Source organism: Oncorhynchus keta, chromosome 23 (genome assembly GCF_023373465.1).
Source record: "Oncorhynchus keta strain PuntledgeMale-10-30-2019 chromosome 23, Oket_V2, whole genome shotgun sequence".
NCBI lineage: Eukaryota > Metazoa > Chordata > Actinopteri > Salmoniformes > Salmonidae > Oncorhynchus > Oncorhynchus keta.
In genome coordinates, this window is record NC_068443.1 from 48,641,571 (window position 1) to 48,662,077 (window position 20,507).

The window sequence follows — 20,507 nt, forward strand, 5'->3', positions numbered from 1 at the left end:
TCCAGAGTGTAGTACCGTTTCTCCAGCGCTGGTTCTCATGGCTCCAGAGCTAGTCCCAACTGGCTTCCCTCACCCCCAGGATCTGTAGCTTGGGATCTCCTCATTTTGTTGGTAACCTGATTTTACACTCAAACATTGTTTGAACATTCAATGAGCCAACAGGCAGTTTGTTTTTGGTGTAAAGTGTCTTCAGCTCCTGTCTTCATGTCACCAGATTCCCGTAGGCTTTCACTGATGGTGGTCATACAAGTCTGGGACTCTGGGAGATCCTCGCATCCACCTGTAGAATTGACATTTGTCGCTGTTCTTGTAGCACAAAGTTTTTACGGGATGGGGTTGCTAGTCCCATGGCCAACCATCCACCATTTTTTGTTTCTGGAGATTTAGGAGTTGATTTGTTAGTCCTTTCCCCTGGCCTTTTGTCTTTCTGGTGATAGATTAGTCTCATGAGACCAAACGGGCTTTGGGTTGTGTACAAGCTGCCTCGTCAGGCCAAACCAATTTCTGCTGCTGTGTAGTGAAAGCCAACAGAATAGGTTGGCTTTGGTTTTAGCAGTTTATACAAGCAGTGCAAGGCAGGCTCCTTTTTGTTATGTTAATAACATTAGACTGAGCTCCATCAGCAGCCATACTTTGACTTCTGTTGTGCAGGTAGTTTTTCAACCAGCCGAAAGGCTGCCTGGTTTAGACCAATTTCAGATTGCCTCCACAGCAGGAGTGCATGATCAACCATATCAAATGCTTTCGACTGATCAATATAAAGTGCAGCACCGGATGTTGACGAAAATGATCCCGCGAAAGAGATCTGTGTGCCAAGAGGTTAATGTCAATCGAACCCACATGTATTACCAGAGAGTCAGCCTTAGGTAGCTGCTGCTTGATTGTGGGAAGCATCACTAGAATGTCATGGATTTTCACTCCAGGAAAGCACCAAGGAGTGGAACCGGTCGGTATCTCCCAGCTTGCCTCTCCTATGGCCGATAGAGAGATTTAGCACCAAGATGTGCTGTGAACTTGGTGGGCTGTGGCAACATCAGTGAACTTGGTGACGAGGCTCTCCTTTTGCTTTAGCTCCACGATGTCATCCATCATGTCCCCAGTCCACCTGGCTGTGCTGCTGCTCCAGTTTCAACTGTTCTGCCTTATTATTATTGGACCATGCTGGTAATTTATGAACATTTGAACATCTTGGCCATGTTCTGTTATAATCTCTACCCGGCACAGCCAGACGAGGACTGGTCACCCCACAGCCTGGTTCCTCTCTAGGTTTCTTCCTAGATTTTGGCCTTTCTAGGGAGTTTTTCCTAGCCACTGTGCTTCTACACCTGCATTGCTTGCTGTTTGGGGTTTTAGGCTGGGTTTCTGTACAGCACTTTGAGATATCAGCTGATGTACGAAGGGCTATATATATTAAAAAAAAATGGATTTTGATTTTGATCATCCGGTCACACAAAGCACTTTTTTACAGACAAATCCCTGCCCCAGGTGATTTCGGTTTTCCACCTCATCCTATAGTTCAGGTAACATTTCACAGAGGCTGCAGTGGAGATTCAATGGTTGGCTGTTGGTAGCCATTTGGCAATTGCCATTAGCCATTTGGCTAAAAACAAGGCATGCTAGCCTTTCTTAAAGTTAGAAAGTCCAGTAAAGCTTCAGTAAAAGTGACTTCCAAAGTTGTGAAGTAAATAGAGATGTTAGTACCAACTGCACACTGTAGACGAGTGTGCCACGTGCAATTTATAGGCGGAGTAAAAATACAAAATTAACGGATATATTTTTCCGGACTCATACAGGCCGTCTATAAATACACCCGATACAAAAAATGTAATTAAATGAAAGTAGACTCTAGCCTGTTTTAAATGTTACTTTCTGCAACAAGTCATGCTTCGACAGACGGCTCATGAGACTGAACCCCCGATTCTAAACCTGAGAAGCCCACTCACTGCATGCGACAGAACATTACCAAAAGCAAAAAGGATACTCAAAAGCAGAGAGGTCATGGTATGTCTTTTAAGTCATTTTTCCAATAAGCATAGCATAGGCCTACTGTATGTACTGCCACAGCATGACCCCTCTTCCTTCTGATTGGTTCTCCGGCCACACACTTCAGGTGGTGTCCAGCTCCAAAGCACTTGGCGTGACATTCCAAGCCAACCTAAAATGGGACTTGCACATCTCTGACATTACCGAAGGCTCGAGACTTTCTCCAACCCGTGCTCGAGTACAGCGCTCTGGTCTGGCACCCAGGTCTCACAGTCCACCAACACAACCAACTTGAGAAGGTCAAACGACATGGGCCCCCTTATTGCCAGTAATAGGGCCCACATCGTAATTGGCTACAAGAAGCATTTGTCGGTAGTTATCTTGGCTAAAAGCTGTGCAACCATATACTAAAATTATAAACTTTTGAACATCCAATAACTAGGTGTGGAGACAGTTTTTTAGAAGAAATTGTGAAATATTTAAGGTAAGTGCAAGGGTGCCAATATATTTGGCCACAACTGTATATCTGGCATCTGTATCTAAAATGGTTATTGCGAAATAGTTCATCTATGTTTGGATAAATGTGTATATATCTGCTACTTTTGGAGGCCAAGTAGCTATCATGTAATATTACTGTCATACGTTGCCAACCTTTTGAGTTGTGTGTTCCTTCCAACAGGGATCTTGTTGATGAAGCGAAGGATTTCCACCTCATGCCAGAGCGCCGTCCTCACCTGCCCGCTTTTAAGACTCGACAAAGATGCTGTACTTCAATCGCAGGGCTAATATATGCGGTCGGTGGACTAAATAGTGCAGGTACCCTTTTAACATCGCCTCTATTTGTCCCAATAGTTTAAAAAATGTTGGTACACATCCACAACTTTTTCCACCTCATATCCAGTATCTCCAGCACAATATCAGTGTCAACATATGCGAACACAATCGTTTCTCCATTCTCTACTTAAAAAGGTCCTAAGGAAGTGCCACCCTTTTTTTTTTTCAACAGTGATTTTCTCCGACAACGAAATTTGCAGTTTTGCCGGAAACTCATTGCAGATGTTGAAGGTGACTGTGTTTTTTGATGACATCAGCTGGCACTTTCAAAGGACCTTTTTCTTTTAATCTATTTAATTACGGAAAGTATAAATGTGCCTTTTATGGTGTGGTGCTGGAGATAATGAGGTTAAAAAAAATTGTGAATTTACTCTTTTACAATGAAATTGCCAGAGGGTCTGTGAGATGTCCTTAAATACCTTAATGAGATGTAAAGATCTAATCCGCGGAAACACTGCCACTGCCATATTCTGCTGTTCTAACGCCTGTGCAATGTCTGAGGAAAACAAACATAGATATAGATATATATATAGATATATAGATATAGATATACATAGATATAGATATATAGATAGATAGATAGATAGATATATATATATAGATATAGATAGATATATATAGATATAGATATCTCTATCCTAAGGATATATATCTATATCTCTATTCTTAGATGGATAGATAGATAGATAGATATATATCTCCTTAGGATAGAGATATCTATATCTATATCCTTAGATGGATAGATATATCTCTATCCTAAGGATAGATAGATAGGATAGAGATATAGATATATAGATATCTCTATCCTAAGGATATATATCTATCTATCTATCCTTAGATATATATCTCTATCCTAACCCTAAGTATATATATGTATATATTAATATTAATATATATATATTAATATTAATATATATATTAATATATATATATATATTAATATATATATCCTTAGGGTTAGGATAGATAGATATATATATATAACCTTAAGGTTATGTAAACTTCTTATTTATTTCAGCTTTTATTTCTTTCATTACATTCCCAGTGGGACAGAGGTTTACATACACTCAATTAATATTTGGTAGCATTGCCTTTTAAACTGTTTAACTTGGGTCAAATGTTTCGGGTAGCCTTCCACAAGCTTCCCACAATAAGTTGGGTGAGTTTTGGCCCATTCCTCCTGACAGAGCCGGTGTAACTGAGTCAGGTTTATAGGCCTCCTTGCTCGCACACGCTTTTTCAGTTCTGCCCACACATTTTCTATAGGATTGAGGTCAGGGCCTTGTGATGCCCACTCCAATACCTTGACTTTGGTGTCCTTAAGCAATTTTGGCACAACTTTGGAAGTATGCTTGGGGTCATTGTCCATTTTGAAGACCCATTTGCAACCAAGCTTTAACTTCCTGACTGATGTCTTGAGATGTTACTACAATATATCCACATAATTTCCCTTCCTCATGATGCCATCTATTTTGTGAAGTGCACCAGTCCCTCCTGCAGCAAAGCACCCCCACAACATGATAATATAATAATAATAATATATGCCATTTAGCAGACGCTTTTATCCAAAGCGACTTACAGTCATGTGTGCATACATTCTACCCCTGTGATTCACGGTTGCGATGGTGTTCTTCAGCTTGCAAGCTTCCCCTTTTTCTTCCAAACATAACGATGTTCATTATGGCCAAACAGTTCTATTTTTGTTTCATCAGAGGACATTTCTCCGAACAGTACAATCTTTGTCCCCATGTGCAGTTGCAAACTGTAGTCTGGCTTTTTGATGGCGGTTTTGGAGCAGTGGCGTCTTCCTTGCTGAGCGGCCTTTCAGGTTATGTCGATATAGGTCTCGTTTTACTGTAGATATAGATACTTTTGTACCTGTTTCCTCCAGCATCTTCACAAGGTCCTTTGCTGTTGTTCTGGGAATAATTTGCACTTTTCGCACTAAAGTACGCTCATCTCTAGGAGACAGAACGTGTCTCCTTCCTGAGCGGTATGATGGCTGCGTGGTCCCATGGTGTTTATACTTACGTACTATTGTTTGTACGGATGAACGTGGTACCTTCATTGCTCCCAAGGATGAACCAGACTTGTGGAGTTCTCCAATTTTTTTTTTTGATGTCTTGGCTGATTTCTTTTGATTTTCCCATGATGCCAAGCAAAGAGGCACTGAGTTTGAAGGTAGGCCTTGAAATGCATCCACAGGTACACCTCCAATTGACTCAAATTATGTCAATTAGCCTATCAGAAGCTTCTAAAGCCGTGACATAATTTTCTGGATTTTCCAAGCTGTTTAAAGTCAGTGAACTTAGTGTATGTAAACTTCTGACCCACTGGAATTGTGATATAATTGTTTGAAAAATGACTTGTCATGCACAAAGTAGATGTCATAACCGACTTGCCAAAACTATAGTTTAACAATACATTTGTGGAGTGGTTGAAAAACGAGGTTTAATGACTCCGACCTAAGTGTATGTAAACTTCCGACTCTATGTATGTGTGTTATATTGTCCATGACTTTCTAGTGGATTGACTGTATGGTTAAAGAGAAAATAGGCTAAGTTAATGGAGAGAGAAAATCAACATTGGCATTCTTTTTCAATAAACTCTTCCGACTATAGACTTTTTTCACAACTACCACCAGTTTGGTTCCAAAAAATGTACAAGAAATACATAGTAAAAACATGTGTGTATAAAAGATATTTCAAGCTGAAACCCTCATATTAAACATCTGTGGTATTCGCTAAGTTGGTTTATATTTAGGATCATGTTTTACAGCTGTCATTCTATTTTTTATTTAAAAATATATATATTTTACATGTGTTAAGGCCACACAGAGGGCCAGAGATAAGACATCTGTGATAATCTAAGGGCTACTAGATTAGATAATTACAGACATCTCTGATAATCTAAGGTATTCAAAAGGGCTACTAGATGTCTTCTTATAAATAACATAAAATCCTTAAGTTACAAAAACTTTGTTTACTGGTGAACTTTGAAAGTCTTTTAAAATGTAATGTTGGTGCACAATTTCTACTTAAAATATCAAAGGGACTCAAAAGGCACTCTTTGTGGAATGACCCAAATATCAGTACACAAGCCATTGGAAGTTATTGAAACCGTGACCCGAAAACTGAGGTTCAAATCAAATCATGGACTAAGTTAATCGTTACACCCTAACTTGTTTATTTTTGTTTAAATGTTGTGCATGTTTTTTTTTTGTTTTAATCATCCAGGTGACTCATTGACTGTAGTTGAAGTATTTGACCCAATTGGAAATTGCTGGGAACGCTGTCAGCCAATGAGTACAGCTCGAAGTCGAGTGGGTGTGGCAGTTGTCAATGGGTTACTTTACGCAATCGGTGGATATGATGGACAATCACGGCTAAGCACAGTGGAGGTCTATAACCCAGAAACGGATACTTGGACATGTATTGCTAGCATGAACAGTCAACGCAGGTGAGAATGTCTTTCTAATTATTATTATTATTATTAATTATATATAAATAATTTAGGGTTGTTTGATATTCATTCAATCACTTTGACTGCACCCCTTTTGATTTTCAATGAAACTTTCCATTAAATGTTTGTCCATGGTAGAAAGTAGTCAGTAATTGACTTTTTGAACCTGAATAACAAAACATTCAGGAGATAGGTGCTCAAAGGTTATTCAAGATTGAAAATTCCTACACATACATTAAACTTGAATAACAAAAGACAGAGAAATAAACTAACAAAGAAAAATGTGTTTACAAAAAAGGTTCATTCAGACATTTTGGCTCCATGTAATCTAAGCATTCGATCCAAGAAAGGAGACATTTTGGCTCCATGTAAATCTAAGCATTCGATCCAAGAAAGGAGACATTTTGGCTCCATGTAATCTAAGCATTCGATCCAAAAGTGCCTCTCTTAACAATTTCCTCACCATATTGCCACCTCTGGAGGAAAGAAACTTTCTACATTTCCCAGAATTTCTTGGTAGAGGCTGAGCCATGATTGGCCTTCATGTAATGCCGCACGATTGCATAGGGTTGTCAAACTATTTGATATTTTCTCGTTAATTTTGAAAAACATTACAAAAAAATGTACCTTTTAACGTCCATGTTAATAATTATGAGCATGCCATTTTTGTTTCTTTTCCAAATTAAACATTTGGTAACTTAAGTACAATTTATTTTTAAATAATTCTGTAATGTTGAAGATCTAATACTGTGTGGGGGCAAGTTTTTATAAATTTCAATTTATTTAAGAAAAATGCAAGGTTTCCAATATATTTGTCCGCAACTGTATGTGAAAATAACTCAAATATTTTAGATAATTGATTTTTCAAGGGCAGAAATAAAAGATCCCAGAAATGTTCCATACACACAAAAGGCGTATTTTCTCTTGGAAGGCTGGCATTCTGACTGCAGGGATGTACACCAGATTGTTCATTTCTCTACCATAAGCTACCTCCAATGTCGTTTTAGAGAATTTGGTATTACATCCAACCGGCCTCACAACCGCAGACCACGTGTAACCACGCCAGCCCAGGACCTCCACAGCCGGGCTTCTTCACCTGCAGGATTGTCTGAGACCAGCCACCCAGACAACTGAGGAGAATTTCTGTCTGTAATAAAGCCATTTTGTTGGGAAAAACTCATTCTGATTGGCTGGGCCTGGCTCCCCAGTGGGTGGGCCTGGCTCCCCAGTGGCTGGGCCTGGCTCCCCAGTGGCTGGGCCTGGCTCCCCAGTGGGTGGGCCTGGCTCCCCAGTGGCTGGGCCAGGCTCCACAGTGGCTGGGCCAGGCTCCACAGTGGCTGGGCCTGGCTCCCCAGTGGCTGGGCCTGGCTCCCCAGTGGCTGGGCCTGGCTCCCCAGTGGCTGGGCCTTGCTCCCCAGTGGGTGGGCCTATGCCCTCCAAGGCCCATCCATGGCTATGCTCTGGCTTATTCAAGTGAAATCGATAGAGTAGGGCTTAATGAATTTATTTCAATTGACTGATTTCCTCATAAGAACTGTAACTCAGTAAAATCATTTTAATTGTTGCATGTTGCGTTTATATTTTTTCTAGATATTATAAAACAGTTTTGAAACGCTGTTTATAAGCTTTAGAGGTAGTCACCTGGAATGCATTTCAATTAACAGGTGTGCCTTGTTAAAAGTTTATTTGTGGAATTTCTTTCCTTTTTAATGCTTTTGAGCCAATCAGTTGTGTTGTGACAAGGTCCATATTATGGCAAGAACAGCTCAAATAAGCAAGGAGAAGTTTGAGACATGATGGTCAGTCAAATCAGAAATTGTCAAGAACTTTGAAAGTTCATGCGCTATGAAGAAACTGGCTCTCATGAAGACCGCCACAGGAAAGGAAGACAGTTACCTCTGCTGCAGAGGATAAGTTCATTAGCGTTACCAGCCTCAGAAATTGCAGCCAAAATAAATGCTTCACAGAGTTCAAGTAACAGACATCTCAACATCAACTGTTCAGGGGAGACTGCGTGAATCAGGCTTTTGTGGTCGAATTGCTGCAAAGAAACCAGTATTAAAGGACACCAATAAGAAGGGCCAAGAAAAATGAGCAAATGTAAATTAGACGCGTGAAATCTGTCCTTTGGTCTGCAGTCCAACTGCCATGTCTTTGTGAGACGCAGAGTAGGTGAACAGATGATCTCTGTATCTGTGGTTCCCAGCGTGAAGCATGGAGGAGGAGGTGTGATGGTTCTTTGCTAGCGATACTGTAAGTGATTTTATTTAGATTTCAAAGCACACTTACCCAGCATGGCTACCACAGCATTCTGCAGCGATACGCCATCCCATCTGCGCTTAGAGGGCTATGATTTGTTTTTCAACAGGACAATGGCCCAGGCTGTGTACGGGCTATTTTGACCAAGGAGGAGAGTGATGGAGTGCTGCGTCAGATGACCTGGCCTCCACAATCACCTGACCTCAACCCAATTGAGATGTTTTGGGATGAATTTGACCTCAGAGTGATGGAAAAGCAGCCAACAAACAAGTGCTCAGCATATGTGGGAACTCCTTCAAGACTGTTGGAAAAGCATTCCTGGTGAAGCTGGTTGAGAGAATGCCAAGAGTGTCTAAAGCTGTCATCAAGGCAACGGGTGGCTGTTTGACGAATCTCAAATATATTTTGATTTGTTTAACACTATTTTGGTTACTACATCATAGTTTGATGTCTTCACTATTATTCTATAATGTAGAAAATAGTAAAAATAAAGAAAAAGCCTTGAATGAGTAGGTGTGTCCAAACTTTTGACTGTTACTGTATATTCTATGGTTTAGTTAAATAGACAGGAGCTTCTTGATCCAGATGATGGGTCTGCAAAAACACGTTGTGTTGTGTTTATTCTCGTTCCCCTTTCTCCATCTCTCCGAATGCAGTGCAATGGGAACAGTGGTGGTTGACGGACATATCTATGTGTGCGGGGGCTATGATGGCAAATCCTCACTCAACTCAGTAGAGTGCTACTCTCCAGAAGCCAACAGGTTCTGTACATTTCCTATGTGATTTATTTTACTTTGACTCCCTGAATTCCCAGTCAAGCTAGACCAGAGGGTATACTACGTACCTGGTTTGAGGAGTTGGTGAGGTAACTTTGGTCAACTCTGAGTTCCACTCGGGATAATCGGTACCATGAAAGTGGCTCACCTTTTAGCCAGGTATATTTCTATGGCAACAAATGCTTCAGAACTAACCTGCTCCGGGGCAGGCTAGCTCAGTTTATCCTGGATGATTTTTGAGCCGTGAGTTGAGGACCAATTAAATCAGATTCCCTCTCTCTCGCAAACATTACGTCATCATCCCCTTCATTTGAGGAAGACGATCAATTCAAATATTTTATTAATTCAATGTTTTTTGTGTTTAAAAAAAATGTAATTAAAATACCTATCGCATTGCATATTTAGTAATGACAGAATGCATTTGAAAGTTCACACACAGTAATACTTTTGTATGACATTCTAAAATTATTTTAATAGGCTGCCATTTACGTATCACTGACCTCGCCCCTACTCCCATTGTACTTGTGGCGATCTGTGAGGATTGGATTTTTAAATGTAACCTTTACTTAACTAGGCAAGTCGGATTCTTATTTACAATCACGGCCTACACCGGCTGAATCCGGACGACGCCGGGCCAATTGTGCGCCGCCCCACGGGGACGACCAATCACGACTGGGAGTGATGCAGCCTGGATTCGCACTGAGATGCGGTGTCTTAGACTACTGCACCACTCCGGATAGGTGTCTGCCGTACAGCAACAATCCCCCCCTTTGAAGGAGAAGATGGAGCTACTTCCTTCCACATTTGACCCTTAATTGACATTAATGTAATCGAACACTGAGTGAACAAAACATTAGGAATGCTTAAATATTAGTAACACCTAATATTGCATTGCAACCCCTTTTTGTCCTCAGAACAGCCTCAATTCGTCAGGGCATGGACTCTACAAGGTGTTGAAAGCGCTCCACAGGGATGCTGGATCGTGTTGACGCCAATGTTGGCTGGATGTCCTTTGGGTGGTGGACCGTTCTTCATGCACATTGGGAAACTGTTGAGCGTGAAAAACCCAGCAGCGTTGCAGTTCTTGGCAAACCGGTGCGCCTGGCACCTACTAACATATCCCGTTTGTTTTGCCCATTCACCCTTTGAATGGCACACATACACAATCCATGTCTCAATTATCTGAAGGTTTAAGAATCCTTCATGAACCTGTCTCCTCCCCTTCATCTACACAGATTGAAGTGGATTTAACAACTGCCATTAATACGGGATCATAGCTTTGACCTGGATTCACCTGGTCAGTCTGTCATGGAAAGAGCAGGTGGCCTTAATGTTTTGTACACTCAGTAAAACACATTTTATTATTATTTAAACCTTTTATTTAACTAGGCAAGTCTTATTTACAATGACTGCCGACCCCGGCCAAACCCGGACGACGCTGGGCCAATTGTGCGCCTCCCTATGGGACTCCCAATCACGGCCGGATTCGAACCAGGGACTGTAGTGACACCTCTTGCACTGAGTTGCAGTGCCTTGCGCCACTCGGGAGCCCTGCCGACTCTACCTTTTTAATTCTGAGCTTGGTTGTGGAGGAATGTAAACGTTTTTTTATATATACATTTTTATTGCTAATGTCATATTTTGTAACATTCATTTTGAGTATTTCTGCTGTGTTTTACTTGCTTACACTTATCCAGTTCTATCCAAAACCATTACTTTAGATCATATCACATCACACATATCAAGTATGTACAACTATTTTTCAAATGTATCCAGGAAATAGAATTGCTTAATTTCAATTTTTGTCTTCAATAATTAGTTGTTGCAAATCAATATGTTGTTACAGTGCGACTTATATTAAGTGAAAAGGTGTAGCCCATCTGTATCAACATTAAAGCCTGCTTTTCCTTATACACTCGTGCAGGTGGACAGTAATGACAGAGATGAGTGCAAGTCGCAGTGCAGCAGGGGTGACTGTTTTTGATGGAAGGATTTTTGTATCTGGTGGCCATGACGGTTTACAGATCTTCAATACGGTAAGGATGCCATTTGACATACAACCTGCACATTGCTGACAGGACTAAGGTAGATGAACAGGAGAGGATTAGGTCTATTAGGCACTATTTGACATACAACCTGCACATTGCTGACAGGACTAAGGTAGATGAACAGGAGAGGATTAGGTCTATTAGGCACTATTTGACATACAACCTGCACATTGCTGACAGGACTAAGGTAGATGAACAGGAGAGGATTAGGTCTATTAGGCACTATTTGACATACAACCTGCACATTGCTGACAGGACTAAGGTAGATGAACAGGAGAGGATTAGGTCTATTAGGCACTATTTGACATACAACCTGCACATTGCTGACAGGACTAAGGTAGATGAACAGGAGAGGATTAGGTCTATTAGGCACTATTTGACATACAACCTGCACATTGCTGACAGGACTAAGGTAGATGAACAGGAGAGGATTAGGTCTATTAGGCACTATTTGACATACAACCTGCACATTGCTGACAGGACTAAGGTAGATGAACAGGAGAGATTAGGTCTATTAGGCACTATTTGACATACAACCTGCACATTGCTGACAGGACTAAGGTAGAGGAACAGGAGAGGATTAGGCACTATTTGACATACAACCTGCACATTGCTGACAGGACTAAGGTAGATGAACAGGAGAGGATTAGGTCTATTAGGCACTATTTGACATACAACCTGATTGAAGATGAACAGGAGAGGATTAGGTCTATTAGGCGCCATTTGACATACAACCTGCACATTGCTGACAGGACTAAGGTAGATGAACAGGAGAGGATTAGGTCTATTAGGCACTATTTGACATACAACCTGCACATTGCTGAGGTAGATGAACAGGAGAGGATTAGGTCTATTAGGCGCCATTTGACATACAACCTGACTTGCTGAAGGACTAGATGAACAGGAGAGGATTAGGTCTATTAGGCACTATTTGACATACAACCTGCACATTGCTGACAGGACTAAGGTAGATGAACAGGAGAGGATTAGGTCTATTAGGCACTATTTGACATACAACCTGCACATTGCTGACAGGACTAAGGTAGATGAACAGGAGAGGATTAGGTCTATTAGCCACTATTTGACATACAACCTGCACATTGCTGACAGGACTAAGGTAGATGAACAGGAGAGGATTAGGTCTATTAGGCACTATTTGACATACAACCTGCACATTGCTGACAGGACTAAGGTAGATGAACAGGAGAGGATTAGGTCTATTAGCCACTATTTGACATACAACCTGCACATTGCTGACAGGACTAAGGTAGATGAACAGGAGAGGATTAGGTCTATTAGGTCTATTTGACATACAACCTACACATTGCTGACAGGACTAAGGTAGATGAACAGGAGAGGATTAGGTCTATTAGGCACTATTTGACATACAACCTGCACATTGCTGACAGGACTAAGGTAGATGAACAGGAGAGGATTAGGTCTATTAGGCGCCATTTGCAGGTGGGAAATGTGCCACGTATGGCCCCTTTAAATCTAAAAAAAAAAGGATTCAATATTTTTCTTCAGATCAACACAACTTACTTGAAAATGAAATTAAGAATTTTGGATTACATAATGTAGGCCTTCGCACTCCTTGCTGTGGTACATCTTAAGATCAGGAACAAACATTTTCACAAAATATGTCTAGTCTCAGCCCTGAGAGCGGCAGGGTAGCATAGTGGTTAGAGCGTTGGACTAGTAACCGGAAGGTTGCAAGTTCAAATCCTCATGCTGACAAGGTACAAATCTGTCGTTCTGCCCCTGAACCCACTGTTCCTAGGCCGTCATTGAAAATAAGAATTTGTTCTTAACTGACTTGCCTAGTTAAATAAAGGTAAAAAATAATATAAAAATGTAAAACTGGTTGAAAATCAAAGACAATACTAACATATTGCAGTCCATCAATGATTCCCAACCAATTTGACTGAGATTGAGCAATTTTGCTGAGAATGATGGATAGATATTGCCCCAAAAGTTGTGCAATATTGGTGGAAACAAATAACAATTATTCACAGCTGTATTTGCTGCCGAAGGTGCTTCCACTAAGTATCAGCTAGGGTGTGAAGATGCTACGCTTAATATAATACACAATTATACCTTTTTTTGTGGAACTTTTAAAGTGTGCAGTAGGTTGCGTTGATCAGTGGGGAAAAATCACAATTTATGCATTTCTAGATATTAAAGGAAGGGAGCAAAATGTGAAAACTGTGCAAAAGATGTGAAGACTTTCAGTAGGTACTGTATACAGTGGGGCAAAAAAAGTACACTGCTCAAAAAAATAAAGGGAACACTTAAACAACATGTAAATCCAAGTCAATCACACTGCAAATGGAATAGACAACAGGTGGAAATTATAGGCAATTAGCAAGACACCCCCAATAAAGGAGTGGTTCTGCAGGTGGTGACCACAAACCACTTCTCAGTTCCTATGCTTCCTGGCTGATGTTTTGGTCACTTTAGAATGCTGGCGGTGCTTTCACTCTAGTGGTAGCATGAGACTGAGTCTACAACCCACACAAGTGGCTCAGGTCGTGCAGCTCATCCAGGATGGCACATCAATGCGAGCTGTGGCTAGAAGGTTTGCTGTGTCTGTCAGCGTAGTGTCCAGAGCATGGAGGCGCTACCAGGAGACAGGCCAGTACATCAGGAGACGTGGAGGAGGCCGTAGGAGAGCAACAACCCAGCAGCAGGACCGCTACCTCCGCCTTTGTGCAAGGAGGAGCAGGAGGAGCACTGCCAGAGCACTGCAAAATGACCTCCAGCAGGCCACAAATGTGCATGTGTCTGCTCAAACGGTCAGAAACAGACTGAGGGCCCGACGTCCACAGGTGGGGGTTGTGCTTCCAGCCCAACACCGTGCAGGACGTTTGGCATTTGCCGGAGAACACCAAGATTGGCAAATTCGCCACTGGCGCCCTGTGCTCTTCACAGATGAAAGCAGGTTCACACTGGGCACACGTGACAGAGTCTGGAGACGCCGTGGAGAACGTTCTGCTGCCTGCAACATCCTCCAGCATGACCGGTTTGGCGGTGGGTCAGTCATGGTGTGGGGTGGCATTTCTTTGGGGGGCCGCACAGCCCTCCGTGTGCTCGCCAGAGATAGCCTGACTGCCATTAAGTACCGAGATGAGATCCTCAGACCCCTTGTGAGACCATATGCTGGTGCGGTTGGCCCTGGGTTCCTCCTAATGCAAGACAATGCTAGACCTCATGTGGCTGGAGTGTGTCAGCAGTTCCTGCAAGAGGAAGGCATTGATGCTATGGACTGGCCCGCCCGTTCCCCAGACCTGAATCCAATTGAGCACATCTGGAACATCATGTCTCGCTCCATCCACCAACGCCATGTTGCACCACAGACTGTCCAGGAGTTGGCGGATGCTTTAGTCCAGGTCCGGGAGGAGATCCCTCAGGAGACCATCCGCCATACAGGCACGTGGAGGCTACACACACTACTGAGCCTCATTTTGACTTGTTTTAAGGGCATTACATCAAAGTTGGATCAGCCTGTAGTGTGGTTTTCCACTTTAATTTTGTGTGACTCCAAATCCAGACCTCCATGGGTTGATAAATTTGATTTCCATTGATCATTTTTGTGTGATTTTGTTGTCGGCACATTCAACTATGTAAAGAAACAAGTATTTAATAAGAATATTTCATTCATTCAGATCTAGGATGTGTTATTTTAGTGTTCCCTTTATTTTTTTGAGCAGTGTATTTAATCAGCCACCAATTGTGCATGTTCTCCCACTTAAAAAGATGAGAGGCCGGTAATTTTCATCATAGGTACACTTACACTGACAGACAAAATGAGAAAGAAAAAAAAAACAGAAAATCACATTGTAGGATTTTTAATTAATTTATTTCAATGGTAAAAAGTCCTTAATCTCTTAAACCGTGAACATACCCTTTAAAATGCATTAGACACTGAAAGAGAATTGACTAATGACCCCTCCCATCCTGTAGGTGGAGTACTACAACCAGCACACAGCTCTTTGGCACCCCGTTGCTGGCATGATGAACAAGCGCTGTCGCCACGGCGCTGCAGCCCTTGGCAGCCAGCTCTATGTGGCCGGGGGTTATGATGGTTCCGGGTTCCTCAGCGGGGCCGAGGTGTACAGCTCAGTGGCAGACCAATGGAGCCACCTGGTGGCCATGAACACACGGCGCAGCAGAGTCTCGCTGGTGGCAAACTGTGGCAGGCTTTACTCCGTGGGTGGCTATGACGGACAATCCAACCTGAGCTCTGTAGAGATGTACGACGCTGAGACCAACCGCTGGACATTCATGGCACCCATGGTGTGCCACGAGGGTGGGGTGGGTGTTGGTTGTATACCCCTTCAGCCTGCTTGACCCCTACCATCCCCAAAAGCCCAAAGACTTTTAGATTTTTGTAAATTAATTTTTAAATCAATTAACAAGAAAAAGGTATAAATGTATGTTTCTGTATACCGGGTACCACAGTTCAAACCATTTGATTTATTTAAGTCTGGTTTAGCCAATTTACCATTGAAAGGTTTATAATGAGAACGTTCATAGGGCATTAGTACATGAGTAAACACATGTTGGGATTCAGTTGCGTAGGTTGTAGGGATACAGAGGCTGGGGTTTTGGGATGGCCGGAGGTAACTGCCCTGACCATTAGGCTCTAAGCTCCTATTTGGGAGGAGCGACAATAAATTAACTTGTAGATTAAGAGAGCGATGAATGAATAGCAGGACAAGTGTGGACTTGTATCGTATGATATGTGCATCAGAATTTACAACCTTAAAGTGATACTTCATACCAGAATCGGTCCCGAATGTTACTGTCACTGTCAATGTCTGCACCATTGTACTGAGGATTGAGTTGCACTATCTGATCTGGAAGCCTTGTCATGGTTTCATAATATGGTACAGGTTTCACAATGTTGGTGAATTTCTTTGTGTTTTGGGAAAATATGTATTATTTTGATTGGGATCATTTGCTTATGAATATTATTATAAAGTAACTGACCACCATAACTCCTTGCCCTTTGGTTGTGGGAACTGTTTTCCCAACAAGGATCTTAGCAAAAGGGAACTGAAGAACTGTCTTCCGGTTGATTGCATTACGATGCCACAACACCAAGTTGTGTAGCAACTTGATAACCCTTCAAATTGTTTAAACATAAATGAACAACGCATGAGGTGCGTTCAACAGAGGAAATAGTTTGCTAACATATTCCATTTGTCTTCTGTTAGCTGCGAAAGTTCGCTAACAGTGTGAGAAGGTGGTAGTGTGCTGCGAATGTGAAATATCTGTTTCGAGTCTAAACTGCCACCACCTAGGCTTTCTATTACATGTAGTAGGAATAGGAAAGTCATTTTCAGTTTGATTCTCATTGCTAAACTGTCATGGTAATCCTTGCAAACATTTAGCTTTTTAATGTTTCACCTTAACTTTCATTCAAAATCGTTCAACTGAAATTGTTACTAAGTAACGTGTTCATCGCAAACAGAACCCTTGTTGAACGCACCACTGCTCAAAGTGCAATTTCATCTTTTATTATAAAATAGTATGGGAGAACTTAAGTGGCTAAAAAAAATGACAAAGTGTGCTTTTGAAGAGTGGAGACGATGCATAGCGACGATCTAGCTGCAAATGTTATGCTTTATTACCCCAAAATATTGAATATGTCAAAAGCAGACTGTCCAGCACATTTAGGGAGCATTCCAGTAACATTCTGATTTTTATATATATATGTTTTGCATCTGCCACTGGTAACGTTGTGTGGGAGCTTGCCCTTCCCTTGGAACAACAGTGGCAAACCTATTTTAGGAATGAGGTATTGTGTCATGTAATTGAAAAAATGGATTGTACAGTGAGCTGTAGTATTGCTTTATAGACTTGTTTGTCAGACTTTATCTGCTGCATTTGTCACGATTTAAATAACTTTCATTTGGGATTAATTTACTGTGAACTTTTGACATGTTGATGTTTAGCTTATTTCTGCTGATGTTCTGGTAATATATTACACACACATTTTATATATATATATATTTTTTGGCATTATTATGTTGGCGGTATTCTTACTGCTCTTCACTTGGTACTGTCCGGTCCCAGGCTACAAATTGTATTTATTAGTGCATTCTTTTGTTGTTTCTTGATTCTTAACTTTATGATTAGTACTACTATCACACATATGTAAGCTTGAAGGGATAGTGATTTTTTTTAATGACTTCCCTAGGGTGTTCTTTCCTCCAAACTGTTTATGAATTCGTTAGCAGTTCATTTAGCAACGTATAGAATAATCTGACTAGCATTTTGGGAGAATGTAGGATTCTATCCGTTAGTAGGGCATTCAAAACCATTACAATTGGTGCAAATTTGAGTTGCAGACATTTTTAAAAAATATATATAAACAGGGACATCCCATTGAGACCATGGCCTCTTTATAAGGGAGCACTGCACACAATCATATGAATTCCCAATATTTACAATTGCAACGCAATAAAAACATACCAAATGTACAAGTAACTTACAAAACACGATCATGGAAAAACAAACACATTCCTCAGTAAAAAGGTAAATCAACCAGTTGTCTGAACTGCTCTAGTGGCACCAAAACATCCAACCTTAGAGAGTTCTGGAGATCATTCCACAAGTAAGGTGCCAATAAACTAAATGCAGATCTACCTAACTTAGTGGACACCGAAGGGCTCTCCAGAGTTAGCCATATCTGAGACCGGGTCTGGTAGCTCGTACATCTTTAGGTTACGATGAAGTAAGGTACGGCAGATGTTTGTGTAAGACAGCTTTATAAACACAAATATTGCAATGCGTTGATCTGAGTATTCAAAGAGGTTCCAGCTTACCTTCTGATACAGAAAGCAGTGATATGTACGGAACCTGTCACCTGTAAATAAAGCGCAGTGCGCTATGAGTAACTGCGTCCAATGGTTTCAATACAGTGGGAGCCGCATTCATATAGACGATATCACCATAATCTATAACCGGTATGAATGTCAACTGAATGTTTTTTTGTTTTCTGCTATTAAAACCTCTTGGCGCACAGATCCCTTTCAGCGGGATCATTTTCGTCAACATCCTGCGAATTGCAGAGCGCCAAATTCAAATTAAATTACAAAAAATATTTAATGTTCATGAAATCACAAGTGCGACACCACAAAAACACAGTTTAGCTTGTTGTTAAATCCACCTGGCATGTCAGATTTCAAAAAGGCTATATGGTGAAAGCAAACCATGTGATTATGTGAGGACAGCTCTCAGCAGACAAAACATTACAAACATTACAAACAGCTAGCAGCAAAGTAGATTGGTCACGAAAGTCAGAAAAGCAATCAAATTAATCGCTTACCTTTGATGATCTCTGTATGTTTGCACTCACGAGACTCCCAGTTACACAATAAATGTTCATTTTCTTCGATAAAGATTCTCGTTATATCCAAAAACCTCCATTTGGTTGGCGCGTTTTGTTTAGTAATCCAGTCTCGTGTGGTCAGGACGGGTACACGAAAATTCCAAATAGTATCCGTAAAGTTCGTAGAAACTTGTGAAACGTTTTTTACAATAAATTATGTTTTTACAATAAATTATTGATAATATTTCAACCGGACAGGAGCCTTTTCAATAGAAGAGAGAAAGAAAAGGTCTCGCTCCAGTGGCGCACGCATGCACAAATCTGAGGACATCTGGCTATCCACTGACGCGATGTGATCATTCCCGCTCATTTTTTTCAGAATAATAGCCTGAAACCATGTCTAAAGACTGTTCACACCTTGTGGAAGCCATAGGGAAATTATCCTGGTTGATATCCCTTTAACCTGTTCAGGATACCACGGTTTACTGCCCCTTCTGGAGGATTTGGGTACCCATATAAAACATGATACATTTTTGTCAAAAGTTGCTAATATATGCAAATAAAAAATATTATCGAATAGAAAACACTCTAAAGCTTTTAAAACCGTTTAAATTATGTCTCTATGTATAGCAGAACTCTCAAAATCTGCATTTTCCCAAAATATCTCTTCTCATCTGAAAAGTTGGGTCACCTTTGACCTCATCGCAAACACCCTTTCCAAACAGTCACAGCACCCGGAAGAGTCTCCACGTGTTCAGAATCGCCCGCTCGGGAGAGTTTGAGCACGCGGTAAGCTCTCAGTCACTCAAAAAAACCTGTGCGCAATGGTCAAGTCCTCTCTCTTTTCCAAGATCGATTGAACAGTGCTTGTGTTTCTGTTTGTTCTCAAAATTTCTGTACACCTTTATAACATGTTAAAGCTTGATTATGAAGTTAGTTTGACAAGTTTACTCGACATATTATATATTCTTTCGAAGTTTTGGTGCGCAACCACTTCAATTTTGACTACATTTTTACCAAAATCAGGCTATTTTGAGAACCGAAAGACGCAGACTTGAAAACTGAACGCTAATTTGGTGAGTATAATCCCTTACAGGTCGTTTGATGGAAGAATAACAAAGGTAAGGGAATATTTAATGTATTCATTTTGGGTTTCTGTCGACTCCAAGATAGAGGAGTCATTATGCTACTGTGGGAGCGCCGACTCCATATTATAGTCTAGTGAACGCAAAATGTAACGTTAAAATTAAATGTAACAATGCAATTGCATTTAGAAGAAGTGTATCTTGCTATACATATGTAAAACATGCATATTTAGTCAAAGTTTATGATGTGTATTCCTTGTTAGCTGACGTTATCTGCCGGGGCTATCGTCATTTCTCAGGACATTTGGGTAGCATTTTTTGAACGATGCATCATTGTAAACAGAGATTTATGGATATATATAGCATATTATTGAAAAAAATGAATGTACTGTGTAACATGTTATATTACTGTCATCTGATGAAGATTTCAAAAGGTTAGTGAAATTATTTTTCTTTTAATCCTGCGTTTGTTGATTGCATATTTTTTCCTACTTGGCTATGCTAATGAGCTATGTCTGCGGTGGTGGTTTGACATAAATATGTGCTATGTTTTCGCCGTAAAACATTTTAGAAATCTGACTTGCTGGCTAGATAAACAACTTGTTTATCTTTCATTTGAGCTATTTTACTTGTTAATGTGTGGAGGTTAAATATTTTTAGGAATATTTTTGCGCATTCTGCGTTATGGTAATGAGCTTGAGCTGTAGTCACACTACCAGCA

The 20,507-nt window shown here is 40.9% G+C and overlaps 1 protein-coding gene across 1 annotated transcript in view; it reads left to right on the top strand.

The window, feature by feature from the left end:
* klhl18 (kelch-like family member 18) overlaps nucleotides 1-18,267 on the top strand; it is a 54,580-nt gene extending 36,313 nt beyond the window's left edge. Inside the window, exons 6-10 of the mRNA XM_035800584.2 lie at nucleotides 2,663-2,799; nucleotides 6,054-6,276; nucleotides 9,195-9,299; nucleotides 11,239-11,350; nucleotides 15,326-18,267. Coding sequence (XP_035656477.1) covers nucleotides 2,663-2,799; nucleotides 6,054-6,276; nucleotides 9,195-9,299; nucleotides 11,239-11,350; nucleotides 15,326-15,712 — 964 coding nt within the window. The 3' untranslated portion in view covers nucleotides 15,713-18,267. The remainder of the gene's footprint in view (nucleotides 1-2,662; nucleotides 2,800-6,053; nucleotides 6,277-9,194; nucleotides 9,300-11,238; nucleotides 11,351-15,325) is intronic.
* The last annotated feature ends 2,240 nt before the right edge of the window (nucleotides 18,268-20,507 follow it).